The sequence below is a fragment of the Dysidea avara genome, chromosome 12 (genome assembly GCF_963678975.1).
Source record: "Dysidea avara chromosome 12, odDysAvar1.4, whole genome shotgun sequence".
Taxonomy (NCBI): Eukaryota; Metazoa; Porifera; class Demospongiae; order Dictyoceratida; family Dysideidae; genus Dysidea; species Dysidea avara.
The window spans coordinates 17,231,663-17,250,757 of record NC_089283.1 but is presented as its reverse complement, the minus strand read 5'-3'; the positions used below and the strand labels follow the sequence as shown (position 1 = coordinate 17,250,757).

At 38.2% G+C, this 19,095-nt stretch overlaps 1 protein-coding gene across 3 annotated transcripts; it reads left to right on the top strand.

Moving 5' to 3' along the window:
• The first annotated feature begins 1,311 nt into the window (after positions 1 to 1,311).
• Positions 1,312 to 13,513, top strand: LOC136241546 (GPALPP motifs-containing protein 1-like). 3 transcript variants are annotated; one of them, XM_066032771.1, is made up of 8 exons: positions 1,312 to 1,550; positions 5,773 to 5,867; positions 6,748 to 6,825; positions 8,320 to 8,386; positions 11,459 to 11,670; positions 12,633 to 12,739; positions 13,105 to 13,220; positions 13,276 to 13,513. In XM_066032771.1, exons 1-5 carry the CDS (start codon positions 1,430 to 1,432, stop codon positions 11,476 to 11,478), a joined length of 381 nt encoding a protein of 126 aa, XP_065888843.1. In that variant the 5' UTR covers positions 1,312 to 1,429; the 3' UTR covers positions 11,479 to 11,670; positions 12,633 to 12,739; positions 13,105 to 13,220; positions 13,276 to 13,513. The 3 variants fall into 3 exon arrangements, with proteins under 3 accessions (XP_065888843.1, XP_065888844.1, XP_065888845.1); XM_066032772.1 differs by having other exon boundaries at positions 1,313 to 1,550; positions 11,479 to 11,670; XM_066032773.1 differs by lacking the exon at positions 1,312 to 1,550 and adding an exon at positions 2,427 to 2,492 and having other exon boundaries at positions 11,479 to 11,670.
• The last annotated feature ends 5,582 nt before the right edge of the window (positions 13,514 to 19,095 follow it).

The following is a 19,095-nucleotide window of genomic DNA, read 5'->3' as shown; positions in this document are numbered from 1 at the left end:
AGTTTACACCAGTAACCAAAAACTCCATTTAGTTTGGTAGCACAAGGCTGAGTGAGTAGCAGCATCAATTAGCACAATAAATTTACAGTACCATAAAAAAGTACACTTATCTCTCAGGAAAGAATCTATAGAGGGAACATGAGCACTCGCCCTCTTGAAAGACAACATAGAGAGAACATTCATATAAACAAATATCCATGTACTGTATTATCAGATTTATCAACATGAGAAGGAACTTTGTTGTTGTTGGAAATGATATTTAGAGTATCGAATTTCAGGGTTGTTCATTTCTATTGGAAACACCAGACATAGCAACATTATAATTCTGGAGATACAAAAACTGACTCTGAGTGTGAGCTTATCAGTCTGCAGTTTATTATTATTATTATTTACCATTACTATACAGCTTCAAAATGAAGGTAGCATACAGATAAATCACAAAAGTAAAATTACAGCACATTAAATAAAGTATTAAATAAGACATTACAGTATAATAAATTAACTAAGTTTCGAAAATCCTTTTTCCCTGCTACAGTACAACTCTGGAATAAACTCCCTGCAGTAAGTAAAGATTCAGCCTCCTTGGACTCATTTAAATCAGGATTTTTTATACCGTAAAGGGACTACGTGTAGCATATTGCGTGAATGAATTTAGAGAGATTTCTACTTCTTTGTGTATGATTTTGCCCTTATAACATTGTCAATCATTTGTTGTGTCTGCTTTCTAAGGTATCCCAGTCCAGCTGGTAGAGGAGATCTGTTACACTAGTTATTGGGTCGGTGATGTTAGCTACAAAGCGACGTTGGATTCTGGACTACCAAGAAGCCCAAACAGTTGCAGCATACTCTTTAGTCATGGAGATAGGTAGACCTTTTGTATTTACATCACATGGATGTAAAAGCGAATCATTATAATTTCATTCCCATTATCAGTGCCAGTTGGTAGCCCCATTAGTAGACATTCACTGTGTACCAAAATGCTAGTCATGGATAGCCAGTTTTTACTGTGGGTTTCAAATAAAAATAACTCCTGAACCATGCTTCAAGTTGGTTAGGAACCACACCCTAAGTAGTTCTGACACTATGAAGAATCTGAGGCTGGGTCCCTAGCAGTCTGGAAGCAATAACTCCATTATCTATCGTTGAGTATTAGTACAGGTAGTACTGAGCTAGCTGTGATGGCTCAAAAAATCTATGTATGGTTAACTACACCTTAACTCGCAAGTTAAAGCATCAGTTAGTTTACGCTACTGTGATACGGAGAAAACAACGCCGAACTTTAAATTACTTTAATAAGACAATCAGCCTGCTAAATGTTTTGTTTACATGCGCTATGATTAGAATAGTAAGTGTGCGCTATTAAGAACAGGCAAAGATGATACTGAAATTGCCCTTGTAGCATAAATAATATAGCATAGTGTGTGTTATAATGTCAGACCTACCCGTAATTGGCCCGTCACTTCCACCTCATCTCACAGCGAGGGACGAAAAAGAAAGTGATGAATCCATCGTCGCTCAATCGCTTGTCGGACCACAGCTACCACCTACACGTGAGTCTACTGCACCTCCTTCTAAAGCTTCATACGGCAGGGGCGGATCCAGGGGGGGGGCTTTGGGGGCTGAAGCCCCCCCCTTCATATTTAGGCTTTACTTGATCAATATGCTGAGTAATGTAATGAAATTTTGTCTTAGCATAATTATATGATCACTAATAATACAAATACTCATAAAACCACCTTATAAACATCTTTCCAAGGTATTATCAGTGGATTTTTGCTAAAGTTTATGCAACAAGGACCCGGATCAGCATTGGAGGTGTACAAGATTGAGATACTCTAATAGAGCAGTCAGCTAACTACTCTAATAGAACATTCACTAGAAACATGTAGTTGGTTCTGTTATGGAATTTTTCCAAATCTGCCTGCACCTATACATACAATGAAGTGCATTGGTCTGTTTAAAGGGCTTCATTCTGCTTGTGTAGTTAATATGTATGGAAATACTTAATTCAGGTACACAATTTCCATTGAAAATGCTCTCAGATTCAATCTTGTATTGTTCAAATTTCAAAATTTTCCACTTTCAACATAACATGCACCTATTCAGTGTTGTGCAATTGTGAGAAGGGTGCATCATGTACTTGGTTGTCTATACCTACCCAAACTTTTAAATGCTTCAGAGAGACCTATATAATCTAAAGGCAGTATATAAAATATCTACAGGTATGAATTTTATGTGGAAATGTCTCCAAATTGCAGTATTTTAGCATCTATTTTTCAAAATTTTCCTGGGGGAGCATGCCCCCAGACCCCCCTAGTTCCAGCATGCAAAGCATGCTGGGAAGTGTGCTTCACACACCTCTACCCAAGAGATTAGTGCCTTGAGTTAGCCCCCCCCTTTTATAAATCCTAGATCCGCCCCTGATACGGACCGTGCCTGCCTCCTGGAATAATGTATGGACCCCCCCCCCCCCCCCATACCTGAGAAGGAAAGTAAGTGTATCTGGAAATTTTTGTATACGCAAATATGTATGTTCATATCTCACATAATGGGTGAGGTGTTCCCATGAGCTTTCTGAGGGATAGTAGTCCTGAGGATTAGCCAATAGGCACTAAAATTGAGCACAGTTATCATTACTATTTATTTAGCAGCCAATGGTTTTGCTTTTGTTCCACCTCTGGTGGGTAGTGGTAGCATTCCTCTATCTTACTGTGTGGTGAAGACCAAGGTGCCCATGCATTGGAAACCAACAACACAGCTTACATCACATAATACACATCATGCGTGCTGTCCTGAGGGTTGTGTACCTATCATCCTGGGTATCCTCTTGTTAGTCGACGGCTTCTATGAAGGCAACAAACAAATCGTCCGGTCACTGTTGCACACATATTCTGTGAACACCAGGAATGCAATTACATTACATCACATTATTGTTTTATGTCAAGGATGATGTAGCAATCATGTTAGTCATCTTTGTGAGCAGACTGAAGTGAAGATTGTACTGGTAATGTCTTGATGTACCTGAAACATTCATTGACTCTGCCATTCGCTCATCCGTAGTAAACAACACTTTTAAGAGCTCTGTACTGGGGAAACAAAAAGCCTAACCCCATGGCATTTTAAAACTTTCGTAAAAACTCTTAGATTCAGTCGTTTATTGCGCACTAAGAATTTGTTATTGGTGTTTGTTTCGTCGTAGAGTGTGTGAAGCAATCTGACTGGCTCTGTCAGCATTCTGGCAGTGGTCACAGAATGTGTGCGATAGTGACCAGATGGTTCATTTGCTGCCCCTGTCTGGCACTTCAGGCCATCCTCTTGTCTGACAGGCTTGTGAATGGAGTTACTTTGGCTAGGTGGGGGCTGGGGCAAATTTGAAGATCAATTGTTTGTTGGGATGAATATTTGTCCTCAGAATTAGTAAAGTGTGTGCATACGTGCGTGTGTGTGATATTTTAGTTATAAGTTTAGTATATGTTGGATACATATGATTATTTTGAGGAGGCAAATGTGAAATAAACTAAAACCCACAATCAATTTTCACTGGTGAGGCTATATAAGAGAGAGATTGTCTAACATGGTACACTAATGGCATTAACTTCTATAAATTTTTGCAAAGGCTTTAAAAGTTTATGAAACTATTAAAGTGGCACTTAGACATTCAAGATTTGGTTGCATCGATTTTTCAAGATTCATACTTGATGGGCTAATTAGGCCATGTTGGAGGAAATGGGTGTGTGTTATTACCGAGTGCCTTAGCATAATCTTGTAGTTTGAACTTTCTGTATATTAATTTATTTATAGCTGTGTTTTTATGCAACGGAAGTAGACGATGAGTGTTTGTGACGTAACGTGGTAAAGTTTGTTGTGTAATCCAATACGCGACAGGTCTTTGGAGCCATTCATACTGTGTCTGAATAACTCAGAGAGCATCCTTACAAAGGCAGTGTTATTTGTTGATAATTTGTGGTGCCACAAGGCTAAATCTCAAACAGATTTTGAGGTATCAACACCAGCCTACTTGTGCTTGTCAGCTATGAAAATGCAAAATGTATTTATAACCATGTTTACCAGTGTTACCTTTGACTTGTAGAAGCTTCATAGTTTTAATAATGTCTCCCTGGTGCCTCTACCAAATCTTTAAGGTCTATGGTACACAGATATGAAGTTATGTAGAGAACTGTGGTACTGTGGCTGGCCAGAGTGCGCTCCGTAAAGAAATAATCACTCAATGACAGCTATTGTTCACCTTGAATTAACCAGAGTTTTGACGAGGCAATGATGTTAGAATGTGAATAATGTTACTTGTATCAACAATAGTAGACTGTAGTGACAGCCCAAAAGAGTTAGTTATTGCAATACAATGGTCCCTCCATTATCCAAACTCACTGGGATCTAGGTGTGTTCGGTTAATGGAAAAGTTTGGATAAACGAAGCCCATACTTCTATATACAGAGCTCAGTTAAAGTACTCTAATAGAGCATACACTTTAGGCAAAATACTCTAATACAACAGTCACTTCCACAGTTTGGATAACAGAATGTTCGGTTAAACAATGGCTGGATAATGGAAGGACCACTGTACTTCATAGCACTTTGCTTTGTTCTGTAGTTTTCCATGTTTTTTGTGCTTGACCATAAACATACTGTCCCATTAGTCTTGTTTGTAAGGCTTTACTTCCGTTGTCCTGTTGTAGTTGAATAGAAGCAGTGTGTACATTATGTTATGACATTGTTACACTACTTTTGGCACTTGCTCCATGTATTACCCTTGTTCCATGTCTTGCCTCACAGTGGCTGATGCTCTAGCTACTATGAGGCAAGTAGCTAGAGCATCAGCCTATTAATCAAAAGGTTCTGGGTTTGATGCTCAGTTACGCCAATTCGGTGTTGTTGTTTCCCTGAGCAAGAAACTTTACTCCCATTGCTCCAGTCTACCCACTGTACATTGAGGACCTGGTGGCCTGGTGTCATCTGGGGAAGCAGCACACCCATGTATGGTACCTGGTGTTTACTGGGGAAGCAAATGCCTAACTGTCCAGCTTAGTCTTGTGCCCAGACCACTTTTTTTCTTTTTGTGTGGGGGTGGAGGAATAAAGGGTCTGGTGGATCTCCAATACTTTTTTTGTGCAGCCAGATCTACAACTGTTGGGGATCGTTGATTAGTGGTGATGAATAGCAAAGGCCTGTTAATGAATTGACAATAGGAAATACAGCGCATGCCCAAGGATGCAGCCTTGCCAAGTAAATGCGCGCCATATTTCCTATTGTTACTTCGTTAACAGGCCTTTGCTATTCATCACCACTAATCAACGATCTCCAAAAGTTGTAGATCCGGCTGCACACAAAAAAGTATTGGAGACCCACTAGACTCTTTTTTTCTCCACCCCCACACAAAAAGAAAAAAAAGAGGTCTGGGCACGAGACTACATATAGCTGTGGTGGGGTTGTTGTGGAACTTCGGCTTCTGCGACCTCTCTCTGTGAGACCTGGACAGTCCTCATGTGGGTTACTAGCCCTGGATCTGCACTGGTTGCACAAGACTGAAGTGCCTGAGTGATGTACAGGCATCCCAGTGCTGGTTCATTTGGTAGCAATAGCTGTGTTTCGCATGACTGCCATAGGCTTTGCTTTGTAGGCTGTGTATGTGCGGTGTGTGTGCGTGCGTACGTGTGTGCGTGCGTGCGTACGTGTGTGTGCATGCGTGTGTGCATGCGTGCATACGTGTGTGTGCGTACGTGCGTGTGTATATTGTGTGTGGTTTACTATTGTGTAGCAAATGATGAAAGTGTGCTCAGTGATGAAAGTGTGCCAAGTGATGAAAGTAAAGATGAAGATGACATTATTGGACCTAAGTTGCCTATAGGAGATGTAAGTGATTTTGCTAATTCATACAAATAAAGGCTAATTCATACAAATAAAGGCTAATTCATACAGATAAAGGCTAATTCATATAGATAAAGGGTCTGACTTCAATTTCTTCTTATGTGGTTAGTATTTACAGTGTAAGAGGGACATTTTCCAAAAAATATTCAAATTTTTATTTTGTTGTTTTTTGTAGCAGAGAATATTCAGATTAGCTAACCCTCCCATATCTTGTGCTACAGTGGAATCCAGACACAATGATGAAGTGGCTATTATAGAGCGGTGTGCTATTTTATAGGATATATGTGTACCAAACGGACAGTATCCTGAATTGACCATAGATATAAAAACACTTACCTATCTATGAATTGACAAGGTGTCTTTAATTATTATAGAGATGACCTGATTTCAGGGGTCTGAATGTGATACATATTGGGCCATGGGCAAGTGATTATCAAGGTGATCTTAGCGGCAATAACATGTGTACACTAATACTATGGATGAGTGTCCTGCTTATCAAAGTGTCATATTTCATGGTGTCAGAGTTCCACTGTACTATTGTTTCCTTTTTATGTGTAATGCCAAGTAATGCTAAATACTGTATAGGTGTTGTCCATGTAGGTAGGTTTATAGTCTATGGATTTGTTATTGAGCAAATAGTGTTGCTTTCTCTTTTTTTTTTGCAATATTCTATTAGTTCTAGTGAATTTTGTCAGTTGTGGTGAGGCAAATACTCTAATAGAACAAACACCCATGTTTCTGAAATTATAAACACAGAAAGCTATTTATGTGTACTATTTCAGTGTAGTAACTGCACCCCTCATTAGAAAGTGTAATTTTGACTCCATGCTAGTTATAATTTAACTATTGGTAACATTACTTATAGACATCTGGTGACTCACTGACTACAAAGAAGAGAGAAATAGAGGCAAGAGCACAAGCTATGAAGAACAAACTAACAAAGGTAGCAATGTTAGAGATATTGTTTATCCTTGGTAGAACAGCACATTCTAACTCAGACACATCCTCATGGTACACAGGGACCCTACTAAACCAATAATTTATCTACCGTATTGTCTCGAATTATGGCCTGGGAATTTATTTCTTTCAAGCAACTTTTTACCCCGGCTACTAAACAAGACCAGCAACTATACGAGACCAGCGTTTATATACCTGATCAACATTCGTGAGTCAACTTCATACCTTGGTGTTGTACTCTCCTGGGCTCTCCTTGATGTTTCCCTCAGCATATTTCACAGATTCAAGTGCTTAAAAGGAACTCTATAAAACGTTCTTTACTTCATCGTTTATAACACCACCCGGAATTGGTAGAAATAATGACCGCACTAGACATTTATTCGAGACCCGGCATTTTGTTATGATGCTGTATACCCCCCGGCAACTAAACGGGACCAGGCGTTTATACGAGACCAGGCGTAATTCGAGGCAATATGATACTCTAATAGAACAGTCAAGCATTGTATACAATAGTTTGTACATGCAACAGGTTTTTTTATTATTGAGGATTCTATAGACCATGACGTATTCCATGAGATGAAAACACTTCTGCTTTACCGAAAAATTAAGCATATAATTTATCCCTGTCTCTAACTCAAACAGTTCTGTTTTCAAGTTTTTTCAAAGTCTATTTAAAGTTGTGAACATTATTCAGGTGGAAATAGAACATAGATCAAACTGTGAAAAGGGGGTGCAGCCTTAAAAGACCAGGATGTTATATACAATTTGTATTGATGTTAATGAACTCTATCACCTATAATCTCACAACTTTTAGCCCTAGAAGGCCAAACACACACACTTTATTTCACAGCTTGGTATTTGTATTTCTCAGCCCAACTAGCTTAGGTCACAATTGAACAGTCACTAATAATAATTTTTTAGTGCTCAATTACTACAGTACATGTAGAAATCACTGTTCATTCAATACATACGTGTATCCATGTTGTTGACAAACATTAATTGTTGACTTTCATGGGCCCAGGGTCTGTTACGTAGTCACTAATTGTTGTACTGGATTTAATGACCACCTGTACAATAACATTCAGCAACAAACCTTAAACTTGTCACTGTGTAGTATTATACTTACGAAGTGTAACAGTATAACATTACAATGTACGCATGTTGTGTAAAAAGTACAAGTTTGTAGCATGATGCAATAAAATGCAACAAGTTATTACATCATGAACATATTTTATGGGATGTAAACTTAGCACTCATATGGCTTGGCACGTTGTCCTTTTATTTAAAGTTGTCACTATGTGATGCTATTCTTACGAAGTGTACCAATACAATGTATGTTGTTTATTTTTTTATTATTATTATTGCTTTACAGCACAAGTGCTGAAGGTCTGTAGGACACTTGGTCCTACAGTCTGCTCAAAGACTTTGTATTAGGGCTCTGTTAGTTGCTATGTTGTAAAGCTATGTGTACTCTTTACAGCCAGATGATGGACAACCTCAGAGAGAGAGTTGGATGACAGAGTTGCCATCTAAAGAGATCAAAATTGGTATAACATGACATTGTTAGTCTTAAAAGAAGTCCATTTCCTTCACATGGCCAGTGCTTTGTATTTGTATATGGTGAAAAGCAGGTGCTTATAATTGCTTATCAATAAGTGCTGTGATGAGTCTGGTTATGCCAAATGTACTGATGTTTATAGTCAAAATTGTTTGGTTGTAAGTGGCAAGAATGCCCGTGTATCTAAATTGTAACATTATTCATCAGAAGTGAATTTGTATAACACCGAAAGAAGGGCATCAGACATACTGTATGAGACTGTAATTGTATGACAAAATACATATCTTTACTAAAGTGGAGAGTTGATTATCTAAGGAGGAGGGGTGTGAAAAGTCAAGCATCTTTTCTCTAATGCAGCATACGCCTGTTGGCAAAATGCTCTAATTGATCAGTTATTGTAGTGTTCAACATTTGGATAATCTAATTGACTCTCCACTGTAATTACTAATAAGCAATGTACAAATTCACTTAGTTTTCAACTGTTTTTTGCCTTAGCCCTGCATACGGTGAATAATGGGACACAAAGGATAGACACAAGTCAAGTCCATGATGCATGCATTGTGGTATACCAAAAAACACCTGTCAAGTCTAAAGTGAAGCCTATAGCCTTAGCTGTTGTTGAGTTAAGCTTGTTGGTGATGAATTAAGTATTCTGTTTCATCAGGCTGTTAGCCAGTTGCCCTAAAGTGCCTTTAGTGACACTTCTAATATACAATGCTACAAAATATAATTTCTTTATTTAGTGGAATTATCTTCTAACTGACAATATACTTAACGAATACTACCAAGGCATCCTGAAGGTATTGTGAGGCTGGTTTCTGGTCAATAGTTTCGTGAAAAAGTACAAACCTTCATGATACCTATATTATATAGTACTGTTACAGTGAAAGATATACAAGCCCATGTAAATTATATTGTCATATGTAACTAGGAACCTGTGGGAAGGTTTAAGGTGGGAGTCAGAATCATTGTGTGCAAAAGGTGGATAATTTTTGTGACCTACCAGTTTTATTATTATTATTATTGGGGGTACAGGTAAGGAGGCAAAGCCTGTAAAAACCTGATCTAAACAATCAAACTACTACAAAAATAACTATACAATATCATACTGGTAATCATAATAAAACCTGGTCCAATGGGCAAACTTCACTAACGAGCAACAATATATTATACACATTCGACAGAATATGTAGCACTAGTACCTGTTTTATGTGCAGGGTTTGTCCTATGATGTGTGTTAAATACTTTCATTTCTTACATACATAACTTCAGTAGTATACTGCAATAATTATTATACCAGGCACCATTTACATGTGCCATTGAAATTTTATGGCATTGTAATCAGTAACCTATGACATTCTTCAAGTAGAGTGAGAGGATATGAGCAGGTTTAAGCATACAATTGAAATGTCTGTGCAGTAAGGCAATTGTTCACACTTGCACATATTTGGTGGAAAGGTGAGGGCCCCCTTAAGTTATTCTTCTTGAAATGGGGCTAAAAGCCGTGGAGTAAGATTGATACACTCTAATAGAATGCTCAATTATCCTAATAAAGTAGTCATATATTATGTATATCGATATTTGGAATCCAGTTTCTGTGCAAATCTTAGCATGAGTTCCATACTGCAGAATACTTTTTTGCTTGGTTAGTGAAATTCACGCTATTATTGGCCATGTATCATGTATAATTATGAGCCTCACACAGTTGATAACCTCTAGCATTTCTTCTCTTGTATAGCTGCACCCTGTGTTGGAGCTTTGTGTTAATCTGCATGCACTTATCATCCATAACTTTTAGCAATACTGTAAGATCTGGTTTGTAGTGTACATATATGTTAAGTGCATAGTATTTATGTATTAACTCATTTCTTGTTACAAAAAGTCAAATATAGATTTTTAAAAAGAAGCAATTTGTGGCCTTCGCACCTGACCACAGTCACAAGGCTAGAGGCGAAATGAAGCAGCAGCACATGGCCACCATTTCATGCTACAATAACAAGCTCACAGGTGGCATGTACCTTTTCTGGTTCCAGCTAGTGTTTTCCTTCCGCTCTTTGCCTTTCCTTTTATTTTCAATTACATGGTCGTTTCCTCCATGTAAGGAAGCCATTAATTTTCCATATCAACACTTCCTTAAAGGAGCATATTTAAAATGCTTGTTCTGTACTGTACACAAGGGAGTAGATACGTACTTGTAGCTGTACTTATAAAGTGAATAATAGAAAACATGGTCATGCCCTTGAGTTATCAAAGCATGGTTGCCACACTCCTTAGTGATCCAGCTTCAATTGTGCTGTAGAAAACAAGACATGTAAACCATGTTTCTTAATCTATTGCACAGCTCATTCAAGATAAGCAGGAAGATCAAAAAGCAGTCACACCACACGTGTACATCGTAGTAATGCTATATAACAAAAATAGTACAATTAATAATTATCAAAATTTTAAATAGGGTTCCAGCGATAAAACTAGTGACAAAAAGAGATGCAGTGCTCCCTCGATTATCTGACTCCCTTGGGACCAAGACATGTTCAGACAATCAAAGCCCATTTATTTGTATACAGAGCCCTGTTCAAATACTCTAGTAGAACATACATCTAAGACAAAAAAAAGAATGCTCTGCTAGAGCAGTAATTTTCTGCTGTTGGATAACCAAGTGTTTGGATAATATAATATAGAGAGTCAGATAATTGAGGGAGCACTATATCATGATATTACAACATAGCTATGTGGGAAAAATCCCTCCTTTGGCACTGCACAACTGCATTGATCGGGTATGCAGGCTGTGCCTTTACCCGTATTTAATCATAATCATAATCATAATCTGTGCAATGCCAAAGGAGGGATTTTTCCCACATAGCTATGTTGTATAGTGCTCCCTCAATTATCTGACCCTCTATACAGATGGTAATGTAGGGATTTTCCCACATAGCTATGTTGTAATGCCATCATTCTTCATGATATCTCTAGGTTTTATAGCTGGAACCCTAAATATATAATTGTATAGTTACTTAAAAATGAAGATATAGCATTACATTTGTCATTTTTTGCGTGTATTTAGTGCTTACCGTGGTATTTTAGGGACTTATCTTTGAATGGAAATGTGTTGGGCTGTGAAGGAACACAGGATTTGATGTCACCTCTACTTCATCTATGCACAGCAGGCGAGCCACTCCCCCCACTAGCAAAGATTCTCCTGCAAGACAATAGTATTGATGCTAAAGGAAAAGGAGGCACATTTGGTCCAGTCATCTGCATGAGAGCATTTCGAAGGTGATAATCTATAAGCTTATGTTTGAAACCAGTAGACAACTGGTTATTGGGGCAAGTAAATCCATTCTAGTAAATAACAAGAAATAGGAATTGTAACCAATACAATAAAGAGCAAGAGATCAGAGATTATTGCCTGACATGCAAATATAAAATTGCATCTCACATGGTGAGCTCTCACTCTTAATTCTGATGATCTCTACAAGGCTTTAAATTTCCGAATTTTTCCATCCCTTTTGTGTATACTTTTTATAACCAATGAATTCAAAGCTGGAAGGATTTTGTAGGTGAAAATAACTACTTTTTGCACAAGCTGGTGCCTCTATAATTTATTAATGATGTATAGTCTAGCCTCATTGTACAGCCTTTAGAGTTACCTTTATGTTTTACTACTGAAAAAGTCCATGATGCTCTGTCCCAGGATACTTTGCCTCACTGATTTAGGTTTCCATCTTCAGTCAGTGAGGCAAAACCACTGCTTGAAGAAAAGTAGCTACCACTAAGCTGCATGCAATACTCCTTCAGCTTGCCAATAATTACTTCTCAAATGCAAGCACAATTCTTGGTAAAAGAATTGGGCACATAGCTCCAGTCACTTATACTGCAATGCTATCTGAATGCAACAGTCAGTCAGTCAGACAGTCAGTCAGACAGTCAGTCAGTCAGTCAGCATAAAATGTGTAGTTTTGTAGCATATTTTTAAAACTCTGTTGCAAGTTGTTTTGGGCTATTTCAAGTGTTTGCATAGACTAGATTGTAGCAAACTAATACTCCCATATCATCATGTTTAGTACGTAGTAAGAATGGTTTAGCGGATATTCTTGGTAAACCCTTTGTGAAGCCCACTGTGCAGTATAATACTATCGTACTGTATGTATGTTGATATTCATTGATGTAATGATCAACTTGTGTGACATAACTGTATAGATTTAGTGTGCCTTTTTGTTCATTTGTTCATTCATTAGGTTGATTACTAGTAATCCAAACTTTGAAGAGATTGACTTTGAACATAACCATATCGATGATGCTGCTGGGAGAGAGATACTGCATGCGATGCAACAGAGAAAGGAAGGTACTGCCTGTCAATATTAGCACTGGTTTTAATTTGCAGTATGAATGTCAGACCATGTTCAGTCACTATAATTCAAGCCATAACATCTGTGTATAGTAGGCTCCAAGTTACTCCTATACGGTGGTTTCTTGAATTCACAGCTGAAAATGTCTCCCACATGTTATTTGTCAACTCATCAAAAATTACACTGTTTGATCTACCTTTGTTATATGCAGGGTGGTAAGTATTTTTAACTCTTAAATGGACCGGTATACAAGTAGTAAATACTAAATATCTTTAATAGTACAGTTTTGTATTCATACATGTACTGTATGTAAAAGTTTAACCAACTTTAATTGCATGTTTTGGTGTCAATGATCATGTAGTGGGGTACCCTTCAATAAGGATGACAGTGACACACAGAATGAACCCAGTGACGTTTGCAGCTATACTAGACTTGAGTACCACTTATGGCAAGAAGGCAAGAGGAAAAAAGAAAAAAGTAAGCGTCTTTTGTTTATATCCATCATTAGTTTGTTATTGTTGTATTCACACAGGCAAAGAAGTAAACAAATGGAAATTATAAAAAATTAATTTATTGTAGCATATTTAGGTATTTTTCCCCCTATAGACTGGAAGTCAAGGGGCTAAATTTATTGTATATCAGATCTGTATATAGCATACAGAGCACAGGTACATATATTATATGTGTAAAAATGTGTATGAGAACACAGGTAAATGTGTGTAATCAGATTTTGTTTTGAAACAATGATTATGTATTAATATCACTGTAATTTGTTGACCATATAAGGGTAGAGATTATTTAGTTTATACGTAACATAGCAGGGTAAGTAGAATTCAAGAAAGACGGGACAGGAACAAAAATGGGAATGAAAACAACCCACGGAAATGTTTGATAAAGGTCACCATGCAGTATACATGTACAAGCTGGATGTAGGTTATATTTTCCTTCTTTACTGGATCCTTTTGTTAAAATAATCTAAACACTCTAATAGAGCAGTCACCTGTATACTCTAATGGAGCAGTCAAGAATGTTTCACCAACTATCCCACATGCAGATAGGGACCTGCATTAAAGGCCTGGTAATTGATGGACTACGGCTGTCATAGATCAGGTATATAGACTAGCTAAATCATCAACACTGAAAGTAACTCCCTTGAAGCCATAAAATTTAACAGCATATATATTTATCACACGATAACGGAATACCTATAAGTGTGTAAAGTTATGCAAGTAACTAGAAGTATAAAACTTCCCACATAGCCAGTGCATCATAGCATAAGGAAACTGCAATCAGATCCATAATCACACATGACTAATGATTACCGTAATTTGCTTTTTTTTCCGTTGTAAAATAAATTTCGTGTACGAAAATTTCTTAAAAACACTAAAATTTTTACATAAGATCGAACTACTCTAATAGAGCAGTCATTCACGTAAATCATACGAAAATATTTTTACACGAAAATTTTTATCACGAATTTTTTTGCACGAAAATAAAGCGAATTACGGTATATCCGCCTAAACAACCTCTCACCTACATCTTTCCCTTTTCAAGGGTATTTTAGCTACAAAATAAATGCTACAGTCAATAATGATATCAGTCTTATATTGTCAGTCAGGGTCACTGGGTCATTGATGGCACAGAATTTTAAAGCATTAGTTCGAGGGGTCACCAACTGATTCAAAATCTCGTACACCTTCAATGAAATTCAGCCTGAAATATGAAATCTTATCGTGATTCTGATTATATACTCGTTCTGGTACCGTAGCTTACACTCAACTGCCCCAGTCCTGCACAAAAGTAAGAATGAAATCCAATGTTCCGCTCCGCTTCGGATTTGTATAAAGCGAGTTGTGGAAGCCGCACAAACCAGGAGCTGTGGGAAAGAAGCCATACAAAACCAGGAGATAATCCATGCAAACTGCTGAAAAGTAAGGATGGAATCCGGTGTTCCGTTCCGCTTCGGATTTGTATTAAGCGAGTTGTGGAAGCCGCACAAAACCAGGAGCTGTGGGAAAGAAGCCATACGAGCTGTGTGAAAGAAGCCATACAAGCCAGGAGATAATCCATGCGAACTGCTCAAAAGTAAGAATGGAATCCGATGTTCCGTTCCGCTTCGGATTTGTATTAAGCAAGTTGTGGAAGCCAAACAAAACCAGGAGCTGTGGGTAAGGAAGCCATACAAAACCAGGGGCTGTGGGAATGGAGCCATACAAAACCTGGGGATGTATGGGGTGAAGCCATACAAAACCAGGAGGTAGCTAATCCATGCAAACTGCTGAAAAGTAAGGATGGAATCCGGTGTTCCGTTCCACTTCGGATTTGTATTAAGCGAGTTGTGGAAGCCGCACAAAACCAGGAGCTGTGGGAAAGAAGCCATACAAAACCAGGAGATGTGGGAAAGAAGCCATACAAAACAGGAGATGATCCATGCAAACTGCTGAAAAGTAAGAATGGAATCCGATGTTCCGCTCTGCTTCGTGAGTTGTGGAAGCCAAACAAAACCAGGAGCTGTAGGAAAGAAGCCGCACAAAACCAGGAGAGAACCGATGCATGCAAACCGCTCAAAGGTAAGAATGAAATTTGATGTTCTGCTCCACTTCGGATTTGTATTAAGCGAGTTGTGGAAACCAATCAAAACCAGGAGCTGTAGAAAAGAACCCACACAGAATCAGGAGCTGTAGGAAACTGAGAAGCTGCATAAAATCAGGAGAATCCATGTAAACTGCTCCTGCACAAAAGTAAGAATGAAATCCAATGTTCCGCTCCGCTTTGGATTTACTTTAATTACTTATAGCAAACTACAAAAAACTTAGCAACACAAACTTTGCAAAACTTCATATTCATAAACTTATAGCAACACACAAACTACAAAGCAACTTAAGCATATAAAGATGCTCCTGGTTTTGTGGGGTTTCACACCAGATAGGGCTTCGACAGTTTGCTCCTGGTTTTGAGAGATTTCTCACGGGATTTCCCCTGAATGATTGGCCTTGTTTCCCGGTTTTACGGGGCTTCAACTGCAAGTCGCTCCTGGTTTTGTATGGTTTCTTTTAATAGTTATGTCTTCGCTTTGCTCCTGATTTTATATGGCTTCGCAATTCTTCTTAATTTTGTGAGGCTTTGCTCCTGCATGAACTTCTATTTCTTTCTTCCACTATTTTTTGGTGTTTCAGAACTTGTCACTCTACACCAACCTGTAATTTATAATCAGATTTTGCAGTTCTCGTTCGATTTTGTGAAATCCGTGAAATCTTGAGAAATTTGTTCAAGATTTTGAAATCCTTACTCCTTTTTCGTGAGTTAGTGACCCCTCGCATTAGTTGCACTCATCTTGAGTCTTGACATAACGGGGGCGGATCCAAGACCTGGGAAGGGGAGGGGCACAAACAGGACTAGTAGGTGGTTGGGAGGAGCCAGATTCTCTTGTTAGTTGCTGCATATTTGAAGCAGCAAATAATACACCTTTTAGTAGTATCTCACTGTTGATTTTTACCATTTTGGCCTTTGCAGATGGTTGTAAAGTCTTAAAAGCTGCCGGTTTAAAAGGCTCTGAATGTCTTACCGTACGACAGGAAATATTGGCGAAAGGAAAATTTGACAAATCCACAATTCTCGAGCATTGACGAATTAAATATTGACGAAACGTTTGGACTAGCTTATAGCGCCTGTAAAAACATTTGATTTCGCTTCTGATGAACTGCTGCTATAATACGCACAAAAATTAATACAAAATGAGGCGCTTATTTAGTAGAGGTTTGACGAATTAAATATTGACGACACAAATAATTCGTCAAATTCGTCAAAGTTTCCTTTCGTCAAAATTTCCTGTCGTACGGTACACAACAACACGATATTCATTTTTAGAGGCGCTTAGTACGCACGAAGATGCTGGGTGACAATTTCATAGCTACTTTGACTTTGGTTCGCTTTGGTTTCAGGTAAATCTGTAGTAAAATGTGCATATTTTCGTGAGTTTTATAAGCTGATCTTGGCCTGATATAAAATTTAGTATTTTAATCAGAAGCATGGCTCCTCCACACAGGGGCGTACCGAGGGGGGTTTCCGGGGGTTTCAGGAAACCCCTTTGGATTTTACACACTACTTGAAACACTAAGAAATTGAAACTTCAGGTTTCCAGAATCTGGAATCTATCATGGAACAGAACACATTTTAAACTTTTATCTTAGTTAAATATTAAACGATAGTTTCTCACATGACAGCAACACATATATAGCATTGTTCTGAATTACGATTTTGGTGAAAAGATCAAGATACTCTAATAAAGCAGTCAGGAAATATAAACTACTCTAATATAACAGTCACTTAGCTGTATAGGAAACCCCTTTTCAAAATTCCTGCGTACGCCCCTGCCACAGGTGAGCATTTGCCCCAAATTCCCCATCCCGGATCCGCCATTGCATAATATCTGCAGTGTAGACCAATCTCTGTGACTATCTCATAAATATCCCCGGCCCACAGTTAATATATTTATGTTGAGACTGAGGATTTTGTACTGCAACATGTGACCCAACATGGATGTTTGGAAGGTTGTGGGTATGGAAGTTGTAGCAAGTTGCAGATGATTTGGAGGTGTCTTGAGCCTGTTGTGTAGCCTCTAGATTCTGAGCTGGCCTCTATAGAAGTAAGGAGCATTGGTGAGTTGGCAGGATATCTTGCACTGAGTGACCAAACAGTTTTCAGCAGGTGACGAGCCATCCTTTCTGCTGGGTGTATTCAATTGGTATCGTTGCTGCATTGCAATACATTGGACAAAATATCTACAGTGATATGTACAATTGACAAAACTGCTCATCACGTAAGGGCTCTGTCATTACATGCATTATATGAATATTGGAGCAGTTTCTTCATTGACTTTCACTTTACAGTGATTTTAAGTTTACCATTACTTTGAGGGTGCCTTAAGTGGTGAGGAAAATTTGTCCCAGCACATAAAATAGTCAGCAAATGCATGTCTTGGATGTGAATTGTGGTCCACCATCAGACTGTACAGTATCAGGTATGGTTGTGTGGCAGAAAGACTGCTAGAGAGCTAAGATGACTGTATAGGTTGTGTTAGGACAGTCAGTCAATCAGTGTAGCAATCAATGATAAATTATTATTATGATTTAGGTAAAGCATGTGAACAAGTGTCTAAGGCAATCTCTTGGAATGGGTGGTATGGTCTCTCGGCTTTTTTTTTTGAGCAAGTGGTTCTCTGAAATGGTTGGGAAGGTGGTCTTGGCAGTGCTGGCAGGAAAGTATGATGCTGTCAATGCCATGATCTATTCCTGAATCCTGGTAAGTAACCAGTATATTGAGAGACCGGCATGTTTTTTTTGTAACGGAACACTGATGGGATTCATGAAGTTGTGACAAGACCTCAGGTTGCAGTTTTGTGGGAATGAGGAGTCTTCAGCCATAAACAATGACACCACAATGATGAGGATTGTGGATCTTCTTGGGCACTTTTCCTACTGCTGGCATGAACGAAACCATGATCAGATTCATAATCACACATGACCAAAGATTACATCATAAACTACTTCCTACACACCTTTGTTTGGTAATCTTTACAGTATTTTGTGTAAAGGTGCTTTGTTAACAGAATTTGAAGCCTGTAGCTATAGGTCTTGCTGTAATGAAAAATTGCAAACATCTATAGATTATCTTGTCTGTTCCTAAGTTATATATACACTGTAAAAATAATGAGTGTGCTTTGCACACAAAAAACAGTGTCATGGTGCACACTTTGAGCCCCAAAGTGTGCACCATGATGCCATTTTTCACACTTCATTTTTGCAGTGCACATTAAAGTTTGATTACAGTGACTACTATTGCATTGTACATACACGTACGTACCTGTCCATTAAAAATGCACTTGTAAAGTATGCGCCTACGTAGCCATGCATGAAAGCAATAAGTATGGGAGATGGCTGCTCAATTTTCAGTAATGCTTATAGCTTTTCCTACAGATCAAGTTGCATTTCTTCATGTTGGTTTTACTGACTGCCAACTCCTACACTTAGATAATAATGAACCATAGATAATAATATTGTACGATCTATGTGTGAACCAATTAAGTATATTATGTAAAATCGGTTGTGGGATTGGCTACCTTCATTATTGTCTGTGATGCTTTCTATCTGATATTAGGCAAGGCAAGAAGCAAGGGCACTTTACTTCAGTGCTTTCTAAAAAAAAAAAAAGCCCACATTAGAGCTTTTTACAATGCACTGGCAAAGCTATATAGGAGAATAACAATTTAAATCATGCAAAATGTAGCTTAATATTATGTGGATGAAAAGAAGATGACCAGTGTGTGAATGATCTATTCACTTGCTTATCCAAG

What these genes read in the sequence shown, in the direction of transcription:
- LOC136241546 (XM_066032771.1), top strand. Translation starts at nt 1,430, where the DNA reads ATGTCAGACCTACCCGTAATTGGCCCGTCACTTCCACCTCATCTCACA. An exon ending in ACCACAGCTACCACCTACAC is followed by an intron (nt 1,551 to 5,772) that starts GTGAGTCTACTG and finishes ACTATTGTGTAG; the next exon opens with CAAATGATGAAAGTGTGCTC. An exon ending in TGAAGAACAAACTAACAAAG is followed by an intron (nt 6,826 to 8,319) that starts GTAGCAATGTTA and finishes TACTCTTTACAG; the next exon opens with CCAGATGATGGACAACCTCA.